The 21968-nt window shown below is 39.0% G+C and overlaps 1 protein-coding gene across 13 annotated transcripts in view; it reads right to left on the bottom strand.

Moving 5' to 3' along the window:
• Window positions 1-21968, bottom strand: part of Ralgapb (Ral GTPase activating protein, beta subunit (non-catalytic)) — an 89424-nt gene that overhangs the window by 63522 nt on the left and 3934 nt on the right. For 11 of the 13 annotated variants that reach the window (XM_011239491.3, XM_006499359.4, XM_006499361.4 and 8 more), the window contains exons 2-6: window positions 14703-14918; window positions 9365-9567; window positions 5152-5315; window positions 2812-2998; window positions 143-274 (exon numbers count right to left, since the gene is read on the bottom strand). In XM_011239491.3, coding sequence (XP_011237793.1) covers window positions 143-274; window positions 2812-2998; window positions 5152-5315; window positions 9365-9567; window positions 14703-14888 — 872 coding nt within the window. In that variant the 5' untranslated portion in view covers window positions 14889-14918. Of the gene's footprint in view, window positions 1-142; window positions 275-2811; window positions 2999-5151; window positions 5348-9364; window positions 9568-14702; window positions 14919-21968 lie in introns of all 13 variants that reach the window. The other 2 variants (XM_017317885.2, NM_001369183.1) reach the window with 2 other exon arrangements.

Here is a 21968-nt window from a genome sequence, read left to right as displayed (position 1 = left end):
TGGAAAGGTGAGAGGAGGAGATGCATGATGGAGACACGCATGCTATTCACACTCAGCTCTTTCCTGCGGACTGTGCTTAGCACACATACTGCATTCCAGCAGAAGCACCGTGTGGTTCTTGCCATGAGTAAAATAATAATACCTTAGCATGTGTAAAAATCGAAACCATGTTTGTGCAATACACTCATTGTCCATTTCTGGAGGGATGAGATTGGCATCTTCATCAGGAACTTTAAATGGAGGAAATGAAGGACCGTATGTAAAGCGGAGCAATCTGGAAAATAAAACCATTCACCACTAAGTCCATTTCAGGTTTTGTCTTGTTTTTCTTCTAATAGGTATTGAGGATTGAACCTAGACCTCACACATTCAAGCAAGTGACTCATATCCCAGTCTGTTTTAACTTTTTAGTTTGAAACAAGATCTCACTAAATTGCAGAGGCGGCTATGAACTTCTGGTCCTCCTGACTAACAAATATTACAGTCTTTACCACCACGTCCAGCTACCAAGTCCATTATTAACAAATTAAACAAACATCCAAGCGTTATATAAGAAAATGGATTAAACATACCTTAACATGAAAGTAACTTTTATTTTCCTGCTCTGTCGTCTCTGAGGGTTACTGCCTCAGTCTTTTAACCAAGGCCTAATCCTAGAAGCTTCTAGCCTCCATACAATTTTATCTAGACCTAGAAAATTTTCAGCCTCTGGGACTCACTGCTGAGTACGCTCACTCCTTCTTGTACTCTGGATGGTCAACTCAGCTGTTTTGGCTAAAAGCTCATCTCCAGGCTGACTAGTTCGATATGACTTCTCTCAGTTTCTCACTGAATTATTCTTCTTGGCTTCATACTAACATTGGCAATATATTCTAATCTTCTGGCTCATTCTCATTCTCTGGATTGTTCTGTCCTCACCTATCACTAGCTTGTTCTCTCAGCAGCCTGCCTCTATACAAACTGTCCCTGTAAAACTGTCTCCTCTTTCTGCAACTGCTCTCTCTTAAGTAGCCTTTCTTTTCATTCTCTCTATTCCCATGATAGCTGGGCATAACCTATTCTGTCAAATCTTTCTCTGATTCATCACTTTGTCTGGCCACACAATTAAACATCACTTGCAAATATGAGTGCTTCCTTTAATAAACTAACTACTTTCATTGTATAGATTAAAAGAGTATACTAAGGGCGTGTCTGTATTCTAGCCAAAGGGACTGAAGGTGGGTGCTAAGGCTACACCATACCACAACTATAAACAAGAAAACTGTGCTTTTCCAGTAAACAACACAATCTCAGGGTTCACAATGTGATCAAATATATTGCAACACCTTACCTAAGCAAAAAAGCTGTATGAAAACTTTGATTTGTAAAAAAAAAAAAAAAAAACTACAAGGAATTTCCAGACTTTTTAAAAAAGTTTTATGTGAAATAATCAAACTATTTAACTTATTTATAAAACTTTCAGGTCATAAATTATGTATTTTGCTATTATACCTATATAATTACATTATTAAACATAAAGTAACATACACATTATTTCTTTCCTGTTTTGTTTGGTTGGATGGTTTTAATTTTGATGTCTGTTTTGAGGCAGTCTTAACATGTAGCTCTGGCTGGCATGGAACTCACCTTGAAACCAGGCTGGCAATAATCTTCACCAGGCTGTCCTCAAACTCAGAGATCTGCCTATTCCTTCCTCCTGAATGCTGGGATTAAAAATGTATGCCACCACACCCAGCTTCCTACTATTTTTTTAAAAAGTGACTATGGTGGCACAAGCCTTTAATCCCAGCACTTGGGAGGCAGAGGCAGGTGGACTTCTGAGTTCGAGGGCCAGCCTGGTCTACAAAGTGAGTTCCAGGACAGCCAGGGCTACACAGAGAAACCCTATCTCGAAAAAACAAAAAAAAAATTTTTTAAAACTTTAAAAATAAAAATAAAAAAAGTGGTACCACTGTAAATCCTTCAATAAAACTAAGGTATAATTTATAACAACTTTACATGAAGTTCGGACTTTAGTATGTATGTTTAGAATATAGTACATTTTATGATGTACCATAAAAGCTAACTGAATTCAATAACTTATATACGTAACAGTAATATTCTATACGTGTTGGGATTTTTCAAAGCCATTTGACTCAATTACTCTGTATCTAGGGATCTTATTTTAATAAAACAATCAATATATATAAAACTATGTAAAGTATTCCTTCAACAAAATTTCTAAGTATATTTTATCAAAATAGAAATTATTAAATTATTTAAGACTATAAAGTTACTAAAAATGTGACCTCAAGAATTATTTACAAATAAATACATGCATGTAATTAAAATGACTTGAATCGGACATCAAACAAAAACACAGATAAACAATACTATCCCAAACTTGTTTTGTTTTTAATAAGAGGGAACTAAATGAGGAGAAGTGCATTGGAAAACATTTTTAAATGATGAGATGTTACTCTACATTTTCCAATTTTGATATTATTAGCACATATAGCTTTTGTAATCAAAACTAATTAAAAGAAGACACAGTTCTTTAGCCATCGTTACGACATAACATGCATGTAGAGGTTGGAGGATAACTCTCCTTTTGCCTTACCTGAGTTCTGGGGATTGAACTCAGGTTGTCAGGCTTGCATAGCCAGAACCTCTACCATGAGCCAGCTCCCTGACTTTACTTCTTTTAAACTGGTACAGTACATAAAGTACCATAGTGATGGACTTTTCAAAATATATTCCATGAACCGCATAAAGACAGAAGGAGAACAGAGTTGCCCCACAGTCAGGTGGATGAGGAAGACGATGACTTACCTGGAGGTCAGTGCACAGATAACCTTGCTCCACTGCTCCACCACTGCAGGGTGGTGCCTCCAGTTAGCCACCATCTCCTTGGCTGTCTTCCAATAAGGAGGTGTTGGGAAGCACCGGGTGCAAGCTAGTAACCAAACTTCAAAGAGAACACCAATCAGCTTCTCTGCTAGATTCTCAGCAATGCCACCTAGGCAATGAAAAGAAACATTATCTTTGGCATACTTATTTTTAAAGTGGAGTCTTTCACTCATTATATTGGAAAATAATCAAAAATTAAATAGTTGTAACAGTAACAATTTTTCAAATAACTAAATTGAGATGTTTAGGAGGAAGTGCCTACGAAGGAATCATAGAGAACATCGATGAATCACTTTTTGTGAATTTTCAAACAGCCCGGCTAGTTTTTAGTAGAGTTCTAGCTAAGGACAAACAGAAAGAAAGAGATGGATGCTAACAATGAGTGACCACTATACATCACCTTCTGTACCAAGCAGTTCACACATGACCTCACATAATCCTCTCATTTATTTCTGCAGGACAGGTATTTGTGAATACCTATTAGGTCTCTGTTTACAGACACGGTCATGTCATGTAACTCAAGTTAACCTGGAACTATGTAGTAAAGGGTAACCCTGAACTTCCAATGCCAGTATGTTTCCACTCCACTTAGCCAATAAAAAAGAACTCAGATCAATTATCAAGGTCTTCCTGACTCCAAGTCTGCAACAAAATGCTCCAGGTGCTTAAAGCTGCCCTTCAGTGAAAAAACAAAGGGAAAGCTAAGCACTAGTACCAGGTAAGACCAAACCTTAAACAAAAGGCAGATCTGTCTAGTCAAAGTCCTGAAACCAGAAGGGGCAGTGGACATGCACAGCTCAAGAAAATAGTTAGGACTAGAAGGTAAAGTAACTGGAATGTGCAAACAAGCAAAATCAGAGTTCCAATAATAAAGAGCCCAAGGAGGGGGCAAGTTGCCTGAGTCCCACTGCTGAGGTCAGTCACTAGTGTGGGGTGGGGAACCAATAGCAGAGAGCCAATGAATCAGTGCTTTGACTGGCAAGCTACTATCAGTACCAGACTGTACTCCTATCATAGGGTCCTTTTCCACATTTCAATTCCATGATTCCTTCTAAACATTCCTTGGTTACTGTATCTATCTGACAACATAAGCATGCTAGAATACACAGAGAAGAAGAACAGACCCTGGAACTCAACTATCAACTTACTTTATGTATATTCTGTTTTAATGTATAAAGCTGGGTTTCTGAAATACACTGCAAAACTGTATAAAAGTAGAGGCTTTTCATGGGTTGCTAATGAATGTCATACTTCCAAATCAAACACCTTAAGGCTTTGGAGGTTTTATTTGCCAAACAAGATGTTTTCTGGGCTGGAGGCAGAGCTCAGGCTCGGTGGTTAAGTGTTTGCCTACCAGGGGCAAGGCCCTGGGTCGTTTCCAAGAACAAGATATCTCAATATCATCACTTTCCAGTTTTAAGACTCTACTTTGATTAACAACTTTGCAATCCAATACATTATCCACAGACTCTAATTTAGCATTTGCTGTTTCCTAGACAGGCTCTATACTATACTGCACAAAACAAACTATTGTTCCTATCCTTCTCCAACATGCTTAGTTACAAGTCTTTTTCTGTGGGGATAAACTCTTGTGCACTGTGTGGAAGCATCACCTGTCATTAAAAAGCTAATGGCCAATGAGCTGAGGCAGGATTAGACAACTGGAGAGAGAGAAACTCTGAGATAGTCAAGCAAGGGAGATTTATCACCCAGACTCTGAGCATGAAACTGGGGAGAGGTAACTAGCCTTGTAACAGATATAGAATATAAATGGTTTAATAAGTTATAAGCTAGTTAGGGAACAAGCCAAAGCTTATGGCCTAAGGATTTATTCATAAATAAATAAGCCTCCAAGTCGTTATTTGGGAGCTGGGGCACAGGTGGAAAAACTTGCAGTTACATTTTTCTACATTAGCAAAATAATCACCAAAGGTCAAATAACTTAGACACACAAACACTCCATACACACAATCCCCCACCTCTTTTTAAGGCAGAGTTTAAAAAGAGTCACCCTAACTGGCCTGGAACTCACTCGGTAGACCAGGCAGGTCTTGAACTTAGAAATCTGCTTGGCTCTGTCTCCTGAACTCTGGGATTAAGGGACGGTGTCACCACCCCCAACCCATGTTGTATCTTTCCAACCGAAAAATTGTTTGTCAACATTCTTACCAAATTTGAAATTTCCAAAGACTATCATTCACTAAGTTTAAATGTAAATTATATTGGAGCTTAGAATTATATGGGTAAAATTCATTAACAAACCTTGAACAGTTGGTGGGGCCAGAAGTATGTCATTAATTTGCAGAAGAAACAACAGTAAGACTTCCCAGGTTTCTCGAGCCATGATGGATGACTCCCGGGCCAGTTTCTGAATGGCTCTCAGAACTTGTAAGCATAGTCGGATTTGACTGGAGCCCTGTTCCTGTCTGAAGAAGACAGACAGATATCACTGACAGGCCTGGAAGAGAGACAGCAACAGCCAAAGAACAGGAAACTTACTGATGTAGAACAGTGGTCCAGTGACACTGCCTAAGCCACCAGTGGACAGCACAACCCTCCTCAGTTTACAACTAACTCCCCCACCCCCCGCCATTATTCTGTTCAGTACCCTGAGATCTCCATCCACCTCTTCTCTGAAAAATTATCTTCTGTGAGAAGACAGAAGAGCTAGAATGTAAACTTCACCTCTGGATTTCCTTTCTGAAATGTGTCTGGCACATAATAGCAGACAGTCATCTAATTCCTGATAGATAAGTACATGCCTAGTTACCTCTGCTCTTCACACTGGAGTAGAAAAGCCTTTATATTCTTTTTCAATTTTCTGAAACACACATTCACAAGAATTCTTCAAGTGTTTTCAGTATTCACAGTCACCCCAAAGGTAACCTCTGTGAAGAGGCCCAATGATGTATCCAAAATTGATGAAGCATATCAGCATCTCCTCAGAGAGGCCAGCCTGCTACTATTGCTCTAATAAACATAGGCTCCAAGGGCTCCTCAAACAACAGTTGCAAAATTCTCTTTAGACATTTTTTCTCCTTAAGGAAACTATTCAATAAAATGGGGGCAGAAGAGAAAGCTAGAGATCCAAGGCCTAGCCCTTGCCTCTCTTTTCAAGATCCCCAACCTGAGAATTTCAAGAACAGCTCTAATGACTGGTGAGCTGACCTCCATATTTCCCAATGAGAAACCCAATGCAATACTGATAATAAATTATAAAATCAAATTTCTATAAATTGTGACCTGATATAAAGAGCTGGAGTGTCTTCAAGTAATGTCAGCAAATTATCTACGCCTAGAATGCTCACTCCTTAGACCTGGGCCATGACCCAGGAAGCTGGACCCTACCCTAAAGTTACAGACAAATCACACAACTAACTAATTGTCCCCTAAAGAAGTCAGAACTGGGCCAAAGAAAGGGCTTAATAGATAAGATCATTCACTATACAAACATAGAAGTACCTACGTTCAAATCCCTAGCACTCACATAAAAAACTGAGCATGGCTCTGTGTACCTGTAGCCCCAGCATTGTGGGGTAGAGATAGATGGATCCTGAAAGCTTCCTTGCAGCCGGGCAGTGGTGGCGCACACCTTTAATCCCAGCACCTGGGAGGCAGAGGCAGGCGGATTTCTGAATTTGAGGCCAGCCTGGTCTACAAAGTGAGTTCCAGGAACGCCCGGGCTACAGAGAAACCCTGTCTCAAAAAAAGAAAGAAAGAGAGAGAGAGAGAGAGAGAGAGAGAGAGAGAGAGAGAGAGAGAGAGAGAGAGAGAGCAAGCTTGCTTGCCAGGCAGCTAAGCTGAAATGGCAAGCTTCTAGCTCAGCCAAAAGCCTTGTCTCAAGGGAGTGAGGCAGAGAACAACAGAGGAAGACACCCAGTTTCTTCCTCTGACCTCTGCATGTAGACACACCTACACTTGTGCATGGATCACAAAGACACACACAGGGAGGGGGGTGTCCATTGCACATCCATCTAGAGCTGAAGCTAGTCCAGAAGATGCCACACAGTTCAAGCATGTGTCTGCTCTGCCTAACTTGAGGAAGAACAAATAAAGACCTACCTTTGAAAGAACCTAGTGGGGAAAGATCCTTTATGGGGCTCCCATGTTCATCACTGTCTTAAATGATGTGTTTAAACCTACACGTTGTTGTAATAATAATCTGTATGCTAAGTTAAAAGGCTTACAGGTGATGCAGAAAGAAGGCTGGTCACAATTGGCTACAGCGAACGAGCCAGGTACCACACCTTCAAGGCTTATTCACCCATAGAATACATAAGCCCAGAATAAGAACCAAAAGCACCCCCCGGGGGGTGGGGGGGGCTCCGAGCTGACACTCTTCTGAGATGGCTATTACAGGGCATGCTCCCCACAGTAGCTACTCTTTCCAGGTGTAAAGCCTGCCCAGTAAAAGGAAAGGAAACAAATCCTCCTCTGTTTCCTTAACCTCTCAAAAAGCCTAAATTCAGGAACAAGATTCAAGTTTCTAAAACTAGAAGAAATGGGAGAGTCTTTATATAAAAAGTGAATAGGTCTGAGCAAAAGAGATTTTCCTCAATCTCAAAAGTGACTGTAATTTTCAGAAAAACTTTCTAACAGGGGCTAGTGAACCAGTCAGAACTTGACTAACACCTGCCTTTGTTAACACACTACTTGTACCAAGTATGTACCCTGCCCACATCATACACTGTGGACTTGAGTTATAGAGATGCTTGTGAGCTGCCATGTGGAGTCCTGGAAATCAAACCCAGGTCCTCTGGGAAAATCAGCCTCTGCTTTTTTTTTTTTTTCCAGCCACTGCTCTTAACTGCTGAGTTATCTCCCCAGTTGCCTTCGTAAGTTCTTATTTCTTAATTTAGTAGTCGTAATTTAATACCTGTCTTCCTACTCTACCACAGATCTGAGGAGAAACATTATAGCTAGCTTTTTACAAAAAGAAAAAAAGAAAAGAAAAAAGAAAAAAAAGTAGACCTCTGCTTAGAAGACATATACACAAGGACTAGGAAAAATAGGTACTGCATTTCTTATAATGTAATGTATCTAAGCAATTAAGACTCCAATCAATTTCAACAGATAACATTCTTCATTCAAATTAATTTAATGGGCAAAAGAGGAAATCATATTAACTTAATCTCTAGCAAAAGGTAAAGGCAGTTTCCTCCACTTTGAGAATCAGTTTATATAAAAACAACTAATTAAGTAAGCTCTGATGACAATTTGATGAACTAGCTAAAAATTTTAAACAGAAACTTGCAGTAATAGAAGATTAAATCAGAAGTCCCAATATTCAACATTGAAAACATTCACCGAATCTTTCTATATCATCACAGGGGGGAGGAGCCCTAATACTTGAATCAATGTCTTTCAGAATTCACTGATCTGTACATACATACACATACACACACACACACACACACACACACACACACACACACACACCACTTTTGAGGAACAAGCTAATTATCAAATAGCAAAACACTTAAATACAGCCACACTTTTCAAGAAAGAAAAGTAAAAACAAAAGCACAACTTATTCAAATGCCATTACTTTTCTCAGCAATACACCAGGCTTAGTGGCATGCACCTTTACCCACTGAGCCATCTCACAGGTCTTTTTTGGCTCTAAGACAGGGTCTCATGATATAGCTCAGGTTAAGCTTCAACTCCTCCTGTAGACAAGACTGTCTTCAACTCCCCATATTGACTCCCCCTCTAAAGTACTGGGATTATAAGTATAGCCTCCATGCCTGGCCTGTTTGCTTAATTCTACTCCTTCATACACCACAAGATTATTTTAAGGTAAGAACAGTTGCCTTTGGTGTAAGCAGAGACAAGAATTATGATATACAAAAATATGCACAAGTTGAGTGATTTTTAAAACACTGAATTGGTGCACGTGCATATGTCCTTGTGGGTGTTTCCGCCTGCTTCCAGCATATGGGTCCCAAAGATCAAACTCTGGTCACTGGGCTTAGGGGTTAGCACCTTTACCCACTGAGCCATCTTGCCAGCCCCACCCCCCAAAAACATGTTTAAAGAGGGAAAAAAAATATGTCACCATCACCAAATTTTAATATCCAACATCTCAGAAACAAGGCCAAAAGCATTTAAAATAAAGATACATCTATTTAAAAACTTGTGCAAAATCCAAGAGTGGTAGAACACACCAGTAATCTCAGAACTCAAAAGGCTAAGGCAGGAGGATCGTGAGTTTAGATCAACATTACACAGCAAGTTCATGGCCAGTCTGGCTATGCTGTGAGAAGCCACCTCAAAACAACAAACAAAGAAAAACCTCTTTGAAAACGTTACATGACCCTGTAAGCCTATATGTATTATTCGTATTTATAGAATCCATAAGTGAATGAGTAATTCAAAGGACTAACAATAACAGCTTTTATATTTAATAAAGTAACATTATACATGTGACTTGTTTATGATCTTGATAATGACCAGATAGTTAGGTCCAACTTACCTTGGTACAAAAAGATTTTGTAAATGTTTTAATATACTTTGAACATATAGATTAGGTTCTTTAATAATGGGTAATGGAATAGAATCTTTTGGCAACACCAAAGCCATAATCCAATCTGTATATACATCAACACAATATTTTACAGTCTCTCCATCTAATGGAAGGGTCAGTCCATAGCAAATTACTTCCATGGTCCATTTTACCTAGGCAAAAGAAAACATTCACAAAGATTATAGATCTTTATCTGTATCTCACTAGATTAATTTAAAATTCAACATCTTCTAGTGCCCAGAATTGAAGATACAGTCATCTCAACATATACATCAAAATGAATCTAGACATATACTTTCCATGTTGTAGACATATTAATGTTGGATTTGTCAAGCAAATTTCAGGAGAAATTAAATTTGTTATTTTTAAATATTAAGCCCATGTATGTTTTACCCTTTTGATATCATTACCATTCACTATATAAAATGATCCTTTCAATTTTCTGTAGACATTAGAAATATAAAAATAGAAAATGCAGGGGCTGGAGGAATGGCTCAGTGGTTAAGAAGTCCTGAATTCAATTCCCAGCACCCACATGGTGGCTCACAACCATCTATAACTATGGTCCCATGGGATCTAACGTTCTCTTCTAGTGTATAAATGTACAAACAGACAAAATACCCATATACATAAAGAATATAAAATGAATATATCTTTAAAATAAGAAAAATTAGTATTTATATTCTACCCAATTTGCATATGTAAATATGTATCACTTAAGAAATCATTTCAATTACATTCCATCCTCAGATTATGCAACAGGAACAAATGACAGAAAGGAAGATGAATCATTCAACTTATTATACAACTTGTTTTCTCTGTCATAAAACAAAACAAAACAAAACAAAACAACCCACAACACTAGAATGAACAGGTGAGAACTTACAGAGATGAAGAAGGACCGCATGGGTATGGTCTTAACTAGGCATCTAGTCATACCATCTGACCATCTCAAACACATACTAAGTGCTATAAGAAATAAGATACTAAAAAGAAGAAAAAAAAAATCTCCCAACTTGGAAAAGAAAAGTAAAACTAAAGTCTACAGACATCAAAGCCTAGAATGTTTAAGTGAATTCCAGATAAAATTCTGGACAAATACTAAGCAGATGATCAGTAAACATTTAATAAAAGAAGATATGTGAGCACTGAGGACCAGGCTGCTCAAATAGACCAAGTCAAGCCAGTCAAGCTTTACTAACCGGCTCATTATGAGAAGAGCTGACAACTGTACAGTCACTGCAGTTTAAAAAGGACCTTCATAAAAGTCACCATCACTGCAACCCTAGGCAACAGGTAAACTGTCCTCATTTCATACATCAAAGAATAAAACAGCATATTTAAACAATTCAGCCCACCATAGGTTCATGAAACCAATGAAAAACATGAACCTGGTTTCCCAAGTCACTAAGCCATTAACAGGTATTCCTGACATCAGGGTATTTTATCTCTAACAGGAAATGTGGCAAGAAATCCTTTTGGACAAGGATGAAGACATAACTGCCTGCAGGATGTAGAATGGCCAGATTTATAAGTGGCCCAAATACCACACAGAACAATAACAGAATGAAGGTTCTGAAAGTATTTGGGGAAAGGGTGCCACTGGCTTATCAAAGGCCATATCAAGTTCATGTTGTTGTTGCTGCTGCTGTTTGGTGATGCTAGGGATTAAACCCAGAGCACTAAGCACAACAGGAAAGCACTCTACTGCTGAACTATACCACACCTACCTTGCCAAAACTTTTATTTAGGCCAAACATGGTTGATGTTGCCAGCACTCCCAGGTGCTAAGGCAGGGAGAGCTCAAGTTCAAGGAAGCCTAAGCTACACAGTGAGCCCAAGACAGCCTGAACTAAACAGAAAGATCCTATCTCAAAATAATAATTAATAATAATAACAACAACAACAATGAAAACAATGGGCAATTATCTGTAAACAACATGGACAAAAAGGATTGTCAGTTTGTTAAATATAATTTATGATTCAAAAATACTTTAAAAACTTGAATCTGACAAAATAAATACCTATATTGAATTTTGGGGGTAGAGGATAGGTGGAAATGGGAAAGGGTCTTGTTAGATAGCCCTGGCTATCCTGACACTCTGGATTCTCTTGCCTAAGCCTGCCAATGCTCAAAAACAATCACAAAGGTTAAAGGTAGGACATTTATGGTTAGCAGCAACAAATGCTCAATAAAACTGTAACCACAGTGAAACTGTGACATATTCAGAGCAGGGGGTGTTGAATGTTAAACCACACAAGAAAACAGAGTGTGAATGTGTTCATATGCTCATGGGTTACATGCATGTGCCTGTGCCCGTGTGTAGATGCCAGAGTCTACCTCAGGTGTCACTGCTCAGGTACTGTACACCTTGCTTGTTGAGACAGATGTGTCACTGACCTGGGGCTTGCATTTAGGCTACACTGGCTATAAGCCCCTGAGATCCTCCTGTTTCTCTATCCCTAATGCTGGAATGATAATAAAGTACATGCCACTAAACTGTTTTGGATTTTTTGGTGGTTTTTGGCGATTTTTGTTTGTTTGTTTTTTGGTTTTGTTTCTGGTTTTGCATGGGTTCCACTATGTAGTCCTAGCTGTCCTAGAACTTTCTATGTAGACCAGGGTGAATTAAAGCTAGATTGCACAGCAAGCACTTTACCAACTAAGACCTCAAGTTCAAGGCAGCCTGAGCTATACAGCCATCTCCCCAGGCCAAAAAAGAAATCTTAAAAGGAGCCCTAGATCCCTAATTATTAGTTGAAAGAAAAAAGACAAGTGATGTTTGGGATAATGTCATAGTAGTTCAACTGTCCTAAAGGGAAAACCCTTGATGACTCAGGGTAAAACTGTTTGCTGCACATATCTGATAGCCTGAGGTGGATTCTAAGGACCAGAAGTAGAAGAAAAGACCTGATTTTCAAAACTTGTCCTCTAATCTCTAAATGTGCAAAATGGCACACATGTCTCCCTGTCCCCAACCTCCAACATAAACAATAATAAATAAAACTTGAAACCAAGTATCTTTCCATAATCTTCTGAGGGCAGTAAAGACAGTAACTAAGGGCTATACTAGGTCACTTTCTATCTATCTACATGCCATCTCATCTCAGGAAAAGGCAGCAAGGATCACAACTAAAGCCAGAGAGGGGATCAGGGCTTTTGCAGGCCCTTTAATGAGAAAACTACAAAGACTGAAGGACTTCAACCTTTAGCAATCCTTGGGCAAGGGAGGATAAACAAACTGCCGTGAACTTGAGATCTCTCTGCTTTAGCACCTGGGAAGTCTGAAACTTCATGAATGATCAAAAGTAAGAAGAGCTAGGCATGGTTGCTTATTCCTGTAATCCCAATACTTGAAGGACTGAGACAGGAGAATGACTGCAAATTTGAGACTACTCTGGTTACAGAGTGAGTTCTAGGTCAATCTGATCTAAAGTATAAGACCTTATCTTTAATAACTATAATAATAATTATAATTATAATAAAGTAAGGTACTCCTATTGTAGCAAGAACAGAAAGGCTGCCTCTATGTAAATACTGGGGGCCGTGCAGCTGCAGAAGCATCTCCTGCAGGAGGACCTAACTGAGGACTGCCTGTGACACCAGCATTCCTGCAGGAGGACTTAACTGAGGACTGCCTGAGAGAGCAAGGGATTGCTGATGCAAATAATGCCATCCAATCAGGAACTTCTGTTTAGAACAGATGCTTTCTTGGAACCAATGGGGGCGTGAGTGGAGGGTATTGAAGGAGCTTGCAGCAGTGCTCAGATGAGCTGCAGCATTTCTCCCTGTTCCTGGAGCCCGTGTCATTGACACTGCACCAACTCGCCCCCAACGCCCAAGAAGGTAGAGATGTCCAGGGCAAAGGCAACAGCCTATAATCCAAGCACTTGGGAGGCAGAAGCAAGTGGATCTAAACTCTAGCCCAATCTGGTCTACAAAGTGAATTCAAGGCCAGCCAGGGATACAGTGAAACCCTGCTACCAAAAGAGAAGGACAGGGTTTGAGAATAGGCCTAAAAAGCCTGCAAGAACTTTGCTAAACAAAGGGGACAGAGTTCTAACCCTACATAGAATCATGCCATTCTCAGGGTTCCTTTACAACTTCCAACTGAGGTTTTATGTCAGCTTACTGCCCTGATCCCATGAACAGAAAACCAGTTCCAAAACAAGTTATTCCAGGAAGCCTTTGAAAAGCAAGTTTAGGAACAGCAATTCCAAACTCAATTCCAACTACCTTGGCTTACAACCAGAAGGGCATCGTTGTTCTGCATCACCCTTAAACCTGGAAACTAGGCTTGATAATCGTCAGAGTGAGGGACACAGGAGAGCTCAAGCTCAGCACATACATGTAGCATGGAAAATCCGACATAAGTGAGGCTTTCGGTGAGTGTCTACATATAAAGCAAGGAAGGGGACGATGCTAGCTACTTTTGTCAGCTTGAAACAAGGTATAGTCATCTTCAAGAAGGTAACCTCATTGAAAAATGTTTCTTAATTACTGATGGGGGAGGGCCCAACTCACTGTAGGTGGTGCCACCCTAGGCTGGTGGTCCTGGGATCTATAAGAAAGCCAGTAAGCAGCACTCCTCTATGGCCTCTGCATCAGCTCCTGCCTCCAGTTTCCTGCACTGTTTGAGTTCCTGCCTTGGTTTTCCTCAATGGACTCTGCAAGCTAGACAGTCTCTTTCCTCCTCAGGTTGCTTTTGGTCACAGTGTTTCATCACAACAATACTATTCCTAAGTAAGACAGGAACTTCCAAACAGAAACAGAAATGGAGATCTGAAAACTGAGCCTAGCACTTAAGGGTCTGACACTTGATTCTCTGTCTTAACCACTCGGCTCACATGAAGGGGGCCAGTGCGAAGCCTCAGCAGCAAAAAAAAGGCACAACCCTTTCTTTTTATTTCCCATAGGCCCGAGTCCCAGCAAAGAATCCAAATGAGGTAAAAACAGAGAACTTTCACTACATTGGGCAGCAATCCATTAAAAAGTCCACACTGTAACAATGCACAGTGTTCCTGCAGAGGACCCAAGTTTGTTTCCCATCCACCATGCCAGGCGGATCACAACTGCTGCTAACTCCAGTTGCAGAGGAATCCAGCAACCCTGGCTTTCATAAGCATCTGCATTCGTGAATACACACTCACACTCAGACTACATACAGATACAAAATTAAAAGTAATAAAACTATTTTTATTACTTTTTTAAAAGTCAACACTAAATAAGTTTTTTAGTAATCAATGCATACTTTCACACAATAGAATAAAATGAAGAAGCACTTACTTCTTTGTCAGTTTTTAATAAACTCTCACTACCAGCCACTGAAGAAGTACCTAATGCCTGCCCAAGAGGACGGACCACTGCATTCGCCACCTCTCGCCCAACACTCTCTGGATAGCTGTGTAGCACACTGGTATGGCCTTGATCACTCTGAATCACCAAATGCAGTGACCGCCACTCAGAGTACATTGTGCCACTAAAGTACTATCCAAATGGCACCTGAAAAGACAAAACAGTTATGCATGTCAAATTATGTTTATTGCTAATATAAGAAAAAGATTTATAAACAGCAGCATAATTAAATAACATGTTGTTTCACAAAAAAATAAAAAATAAAAAAAAGTAACTAGAGGGACTCAGATGCTTGCTACTATTCCAGAGGACCAGAGTTCAATTCTCAGCACTTTCAGCCAGTGGTTTACTTCCTGTAACTCCATTTCAGGGAATCTAATGTCCTCTGGTGGCCTCCAAAAACACCAGCACTCCTAGGTATATACTCCCCACACAAGTGCATAATTTAAAATAAGAGTAATTTTAAAATGTATCTAAATGTTCTGAGCTATCTAAAAGCTTCCTTGGGAGGTGAGGTGACAAGCTAGCCCGAGAGGTAGTTGGATGAGCACCTACACTACCACTACTGCTTCTGAGTAGATTCAAAGCCAGTCTATGCAATTTAGCAAGACTTGTTTCAAAACAACATTTTTAAAATACATATAGTCTGAGAATATACATCAGCGATAGAATACCTGCCTAGCATGCCTCAAGGCCTTAGATACAAACACCAGTACTTGAAAGAAAACACGAGAGATAGAGAGAGAGAGAGAGAGAGAGAGAGGGAGAGAGAGAGAGGGAGAGAGAGAGAGAGAGAGAAGGAAGAAGGAGGAGGAAGAGGAGGAGGAAGAGGAGGAGAAGAAGAGGAGAGGGAGAAATGGAAAAAAAAAAAAACAAATAAAACAAAAAAAACAGCTCCAGAAGTCTACCACAACATAAGGACATTTCCGACATTTCCCTTTCAACAACAGTCCTAAGACAGAAAGTGATGCTAAAGGGTGACTTTATGTGTACATACAGTCTCTTAGGTTTTCTTTCAATATTCTTCACACTTTTTTGTGCTCATCTGGAATTTACTTCTACAAATGATGTAAGAAAGGCTGTCTTTCAGATGTGCAGTTGGGTTTGGTATCATCTATTCAAAATACATCCTTAGTGTCTTCCATCCCTCTGTCTCTTACAACCTTTCCATCTCTTCTTCTGCATAGCTTCATGAGCCCTGAGGAGAGGGTTTGATGAAGACATCCCATTTAGGACTGAGTGTCCCAAAGATTCTCACTCTCTGCACACTGACCAGATGTGGGTGTCTCTCTCCAAATGTCAACAGCTTGTAAAGGAAAAATCAAGTGTTCTCCAATGGAGTCTCAGCAGGTACATAAATCACACTTAACAGTAGGCCTCATGTCCAAAACAAAAACGAACCCAATGATGTTTGTGTGAAATTGTTTTGGTCTTATATTGCTGTGACTAAGCATTTTTATGCTACTAGTCTTTTGCTTGTATTGTCATAGTTTTAGATTTTGTGTTTTATAGGTTTTGTTTGTGTCTGTATATGTCTGTGTCTGTGTGTTTCTTATGCTTTCTCATTTTGTTTTGGCCTTTTATATTCTGGTTTGTTTCCCTTTTTATTTGCCTATTTGTTTTCTAAAAAGAGAAAATGAAGGCATGGAGTTGGATGGGTCAGGAGGTAAGGAGGATCTGGGGGATGAGGGAGGGGAAACCATAATCAGAATACGTTGAATGAATTTCAATTTAAAAAATCCTATTTCATTAAATTGAAGTAACATTTTTGTCATGTTCTATGCCAATAACATGATTTAATTCCGGTACCTTTACAGAACCTTTTACAATTGCAAAGAATCTCTCCCCATCATTCATTTTAAAGTATTTATTGCCTATTCTAAGGCATCTGTCCTTTTATATAGAATGTATGGGTTTTTCTCTAATTCAAAAAAATGTATAAATAAAATTGCTAGAAATCTAATTGTCTGCATACTATGCTGGGGATCAAACCCAGGGCTTTGCACATGTCAGGCAAATTCTCTACCACTAAGCCACAATTCCAGGCCTTGAAACTGCTTACAGCATTGTGTCCCACCCTTGCCTCCAAGATCCAGCTTCAAAGGACTAGTGATAGCTGCTCAGGCCTACCAATCCCATCAACTCTCTACAACTGTTTCTGCCGCTCCTATTGGTAATGTTTAACCTATATGATGAAGTCCAGCCCAGGTTCTTCCTTTTGCTAAAATTTTTACTCCAAAACCATCTCCTCCCTGTTCTGAGTGCCTACTGATCTGTTTAGAGAGTTTCACATTCAATTATTCAATAGTTGTGTATAGGTTCTCCACTAGGAAATTTCAGTCTTCAGTAGAAATCTCAACTCCTTACATACATTGCGTATTAGATATTTGAGAATGTCAAGGTTTGCTGTACCAGTGAGGAAAGAGAGTTTAGTAAATATTCTATTTTATTAAAATATGCCCAAAATTTTATACTATCATATATATTTCAAATTCTACATATACTTCAAGCTAAGTTATTATAAAATTACATCTCCAAATGTTAAAAGAAAATAGTTAAAATTAAAACTGATGTTATAAATTATTATTACAGGACACAAAAGTTTTTGGGAGGTTTTGTTTTTACTTTTTGTTTTTCTAGACAGGGTTTCTCTGTGTAATAGCCCTGGCTGTCCTGGACTCGCTTTGTAGACCAGGCTGACCTTGAACTCACAGAGATCTGCCTACCTCTGCCTCCTGAGTGCTGGAACTAAAGGTATGCCCCGCCCCCCATGCCTGGCTGAAATAAAAGTTTTAAGAAAGCAATTTTTTTTATTTTGAAAAAGTTATACTAGCTATCAAATTCCATATACACATAAAAATTATCTATGGTACTTTAGCTGGAAAAAGCAATTTCCTGTACCTCAACTTTAGAAATTCTGATTGAGTAGGTTTAGGCTAGAACATGAGGTCATCATTTTTTTTTAAGATTTATTTTTGTTTTACATGCATGGGTGTTTTACCTGCATGAATGTCTATGCAGCTAGCAATGCAATGACCAAAGAGGACGGAAAGGGAAACCAAGTCCTTTGAAACTGGAATTACAAATGGTTGTTAGCAGCTCTGTGGTGCTAGAAAACAAATACTGTCCCTCTACAAAAGCTCCAAGTGCTCTTAACCCTTAACCTGAGCTTTATCTCCAGTCCCTAAAAAGTTACATGTCCCCTGTGTCTGACAAAAACAAAAACAAAAAAGAAAAACTCAAGGGAGAATATCCTGTTTCACTGGTGTTGGGAGAATTAAAGAATTAAGAGTTATATTTAGGGCTTGTCCTAGTTAATAGTAAGGGACCAGTGAATGTTAGCTATTAACTGGAGCAAAGTATATATCACAATAACAACTAGGCAAACATGTATGATTTCAGATTAGAAAAATAAAAGATAAGATGTACTATGAATGATGAAAGAAAATAATACTATTACTACAATTTAATACAATAAATTTATATTAATCTTCATGTCAGAGATTTAATAAAAATGTCAGCAACCTGACTGCTTGTGACAATTCAGTCACTAACAGAAACCACCAGATTGAGTCAAGCCATGATTATGCACATCTTTAATCCCAGCCCTCCAGAGCCAGAGGCCTGAGTTTGGGGACAGCCTTGTCTACAGAGCGAGTTCCAAAAGAGCCAGGACTACACAGTGAAATCCTATATCAAAAGAAAGAGAGAGAGAAAGAGAGAGAGAGAGAGAAAGACAGACAAACGGACAAAGGGAGGGGAGGGGAGGGGAGGGGAGGGGAGAGGAGAGGAGAGGAGAAGAAAAGAAGTCACAAAGTTGACTCACTCAATAGTTATTAACCATTTATTACATACAATGGACAGTGTTAACACCAAGGACATGACTAAGAGATCCACATCCTGTTTTCAATTAGGTTACAGTTTAACATACAATAACTATGATGTAAATTGGGACATTAAGGTGCTAAATGCAAAAATTATAAGCAACCATAGAATTCATGGAAAAGACTACTTTTGATACAGTGAACTGAAAACCAGGTAGGTTCAGGGAACAAGAAGGATATCGAACATACAAATTGGACACTGATTACAAGAAAACTAGGTACTCAATGAGAGTAAGAAAGGGCAATCATAAAAGAAAAGACAGTAATAACAGGGAATAGAGTATAATGGCACACACCTGTGATTCTAACACTTGAAAGACCAAGTTCAAAGTAAGATCCTTCTATTAAAAAACAACAACAACAAAAAAAAAAAAAAAAAAAAAAAACAAGAAGAAAAACAAAAAATAAACAGGACTGGAGAAATGGCTCAGCAGTTAAAAACACTTACCACTCTTCCAAAGGACCTGAGTTCAAACCCAAGCACCCATATTAAGCAGGTCACAACTGCCTGTAACTCAAGCTCTAGGAATCTGATATTGATACTCTCTTCTAGACTCCATGGATACCTGCACACCTATGGCATATACTCACAGATATTCACAATGACTAACTGACAGACATACAGACACACACACACAATTTTTCTAATGTTTTAAAACATATCCACATCTGGAACAAGATGCTCAGAGTGGAAAGGGAAGAAGATGATATTGTAGATGATAATAGGATTTTATTTGAAAAAGGCCAGACATGATGGTATGGCTTTTAATCTCAGAGCTAGGAAAGTAGAGGCAGGTTTATCCTTGTGAGTTCAGGCCAGCCTGGTCTATATAGTGAGCCTGGTCTATATAGTGAGTTCTAGGCTTGAAGTGAGACCCTGCCTTAAAAAAACAAATACCTTTTTTTCCATTAATTTAAATAATTTTTTAAATGTAAGCAATGCCCAATTTTGAAGGGGTTTGAAAGGCAGGATTAGAGATTTATAATTAATTCAGTAAAAACTGGAGGCAAGGCCTGTGAGATGACTCAGCAAGGCTAAGGACCTAAATTCAACCCACAGGATCCACGTGGTAAAAGGAGAGAACAGAATCCTACAAGTTGTCCTCTAACCAAATATGCAAAATGGCATACACTCACTCAATTAAAAAATAAAAGCAAAAAACTAAAGATAGACTGTGTCCACATAAACTATAACTTTGCAACAAGAAAAGTGTAAGTACATCCAACTGCAGATATGGGATACAGAAAATTAAACCAGAAGCTACCCTCCAAGGAAGATATACCCTAGAGGCACAATGCATCTGCCCCTTCTGCAATTACACCACTGCACTCCTGTACAGCATTCCAGAAGAATTCTACACACCTTATCTGTCCAAACCAGTGCGTGTAATACAGGGACAGAATAACTATCTGGGAAGAAGTCGGTAAACCCACTTCCTAAATACCAATATAGGGATATTTCAGGGGGTTAAGTGTAGGTTTAAAACTGCCACACACATCTCTATACAGGATTAGATATTAGAGAGTGCAGCTGTAGGTAGTTGTGCCAGAAGTAAATACTACAGGAACAAGATAAAGTGCACCCTGTTGATCACTAGTTTCCTTCTTAACTCCACATGGACCCTTTTCAAAGTATCTTCTCTAAAGGTTGTCATTGTATGACTTTGTGCTGCTTACAACTTACAACTTGTAAGCACCCCATATGTAAGTTCAGTCTAAATGACAATACCCAAAACAAGCAATATAGTGGCGACCCACAAAGGCTACAACCTAATATTAGTCACATCAACTGACTCAAACACTAGTCACCCCATGTATTCTATACAGCAAACACAGTAATAACTATTCCAAAAGAACTTCAAGTCAAACTATAAAGAACAATTGTTTGCAAACTTCCTGAAGTAAATCTAAATATTGGTTATATCACTAAGCAAATGTTATTAAACACCTGTATTATCAGGTTGTCCTAGGATTTAGGTTTGTAGCTATAAACAGAACACAATGACTAAGACAAAGTTTTATAATGATTAAGACAGAAATCAATGAGACATTATCACAAAATAGCATTTAATATGATCAATGATGTGATCAGCTACTAGGCAGCAGATTAGAAGTACCAGAGATCTTGACTTGATAATAACATGCCTTTGTGTAACTGGAATTGACCAATTTCCAAGAATTTTCACAGGTTGCTTCATTTTATTCCAACAACTACCTTAGGCTGTTTAAGTTAGAAAGACTTACTAGCCATTAGGAAAGGACACACATAAGACTACCACTTGTTTGGGGTCACATTACATTAACAGCAACATTGGGACAAGAAACTCTACCTCTTGCCTCAAGGGCCAACGCTTCTGACTCTGTGCCTCACACATGACCTTGGACAAGTCACTCTACGTTTACTTTCATAGTCTCCCTGTTTCTAAAACAGGGTGAGCACCTTCAGTGCCTATCTAGAGAGACTTGGGAGAAGATCAAATAAAGCAGCCTAAGTCAACAACATACTTGAGGAAATATAAAGGTGCAGGGTAAAGGGTAGTAGTGTGCTATACAGAGTGTCACTGGATCTTAAGGGAAAAGTGCACACAAACTCATCCATATAATGTTATGACAGAAGGACCACATTTCTTAACTCTACTGTGGTCTTAATGACTCTACAAGGCAAATATCCATCAAGCTGGCACTTAAAAGGGGTGGGGGGTGTCACCTACGCTAAGGATCTGTAACTGCTAAGGATCCTATCAAGCTCTTGAATTACAGGAGAGAGACAACTTCTGCCTGCATTTCTTCCCAGAGATAAAAAACAGATGGTTTTTGCTAGTCTATGAAAGAAAATATAAATACACTCCTAGCCCCCAGCCAGAACTATCAAAACTGTTCCAGATTAATATTTCCAGTGTTGTAACTACTGGCATGGATAACTATTCATTTAGAACTCAGTTCCTTTATTGCATTTAAGTGTTTAGTAGGCATACAGAATTATCACACAGTGTACTGGACTGATCAGACATGACAGAAAATTCTATTTCACAGGGATGCTTAAGGCACGATGCTTTTTATTGCAATTCTAACTACAGAACTTAAGTACAGAAGTTGTGTCTTACACTCAACACCTCCAGTTGCTATAACAAAATGCATGTCACATGCCAAACACTCACTACCGTTCTAGTCTTAAATGCATAAATACAAATTACACTGTTCAGCTTTCCCATTCCAATCGCCTGTCAACAAAGAGTATGTCACATGAGGGACAGCAGGGACCACATGGAAGAGGACACAGTCTAGGGGAAAGGCTGGTGTTTCCAGTCCTGAG

This window comes from Mus musculus, chromosome 2 (assembly GCF_000001635.26).
Source record: "Mus musculus strain C57BL/6J chromosome 2, GRCm38.p6 C57BL/6J".
Taxonomy (NCBI): domain Eukaryota; kingdom Metazoa; phylum Chordata; class Mammalia; order Rodentia; family Muridae; genus Mus; species Mus musculus.
This window is presented reverse-complemented; position numbering and strand designations above follow the sequence as displayed.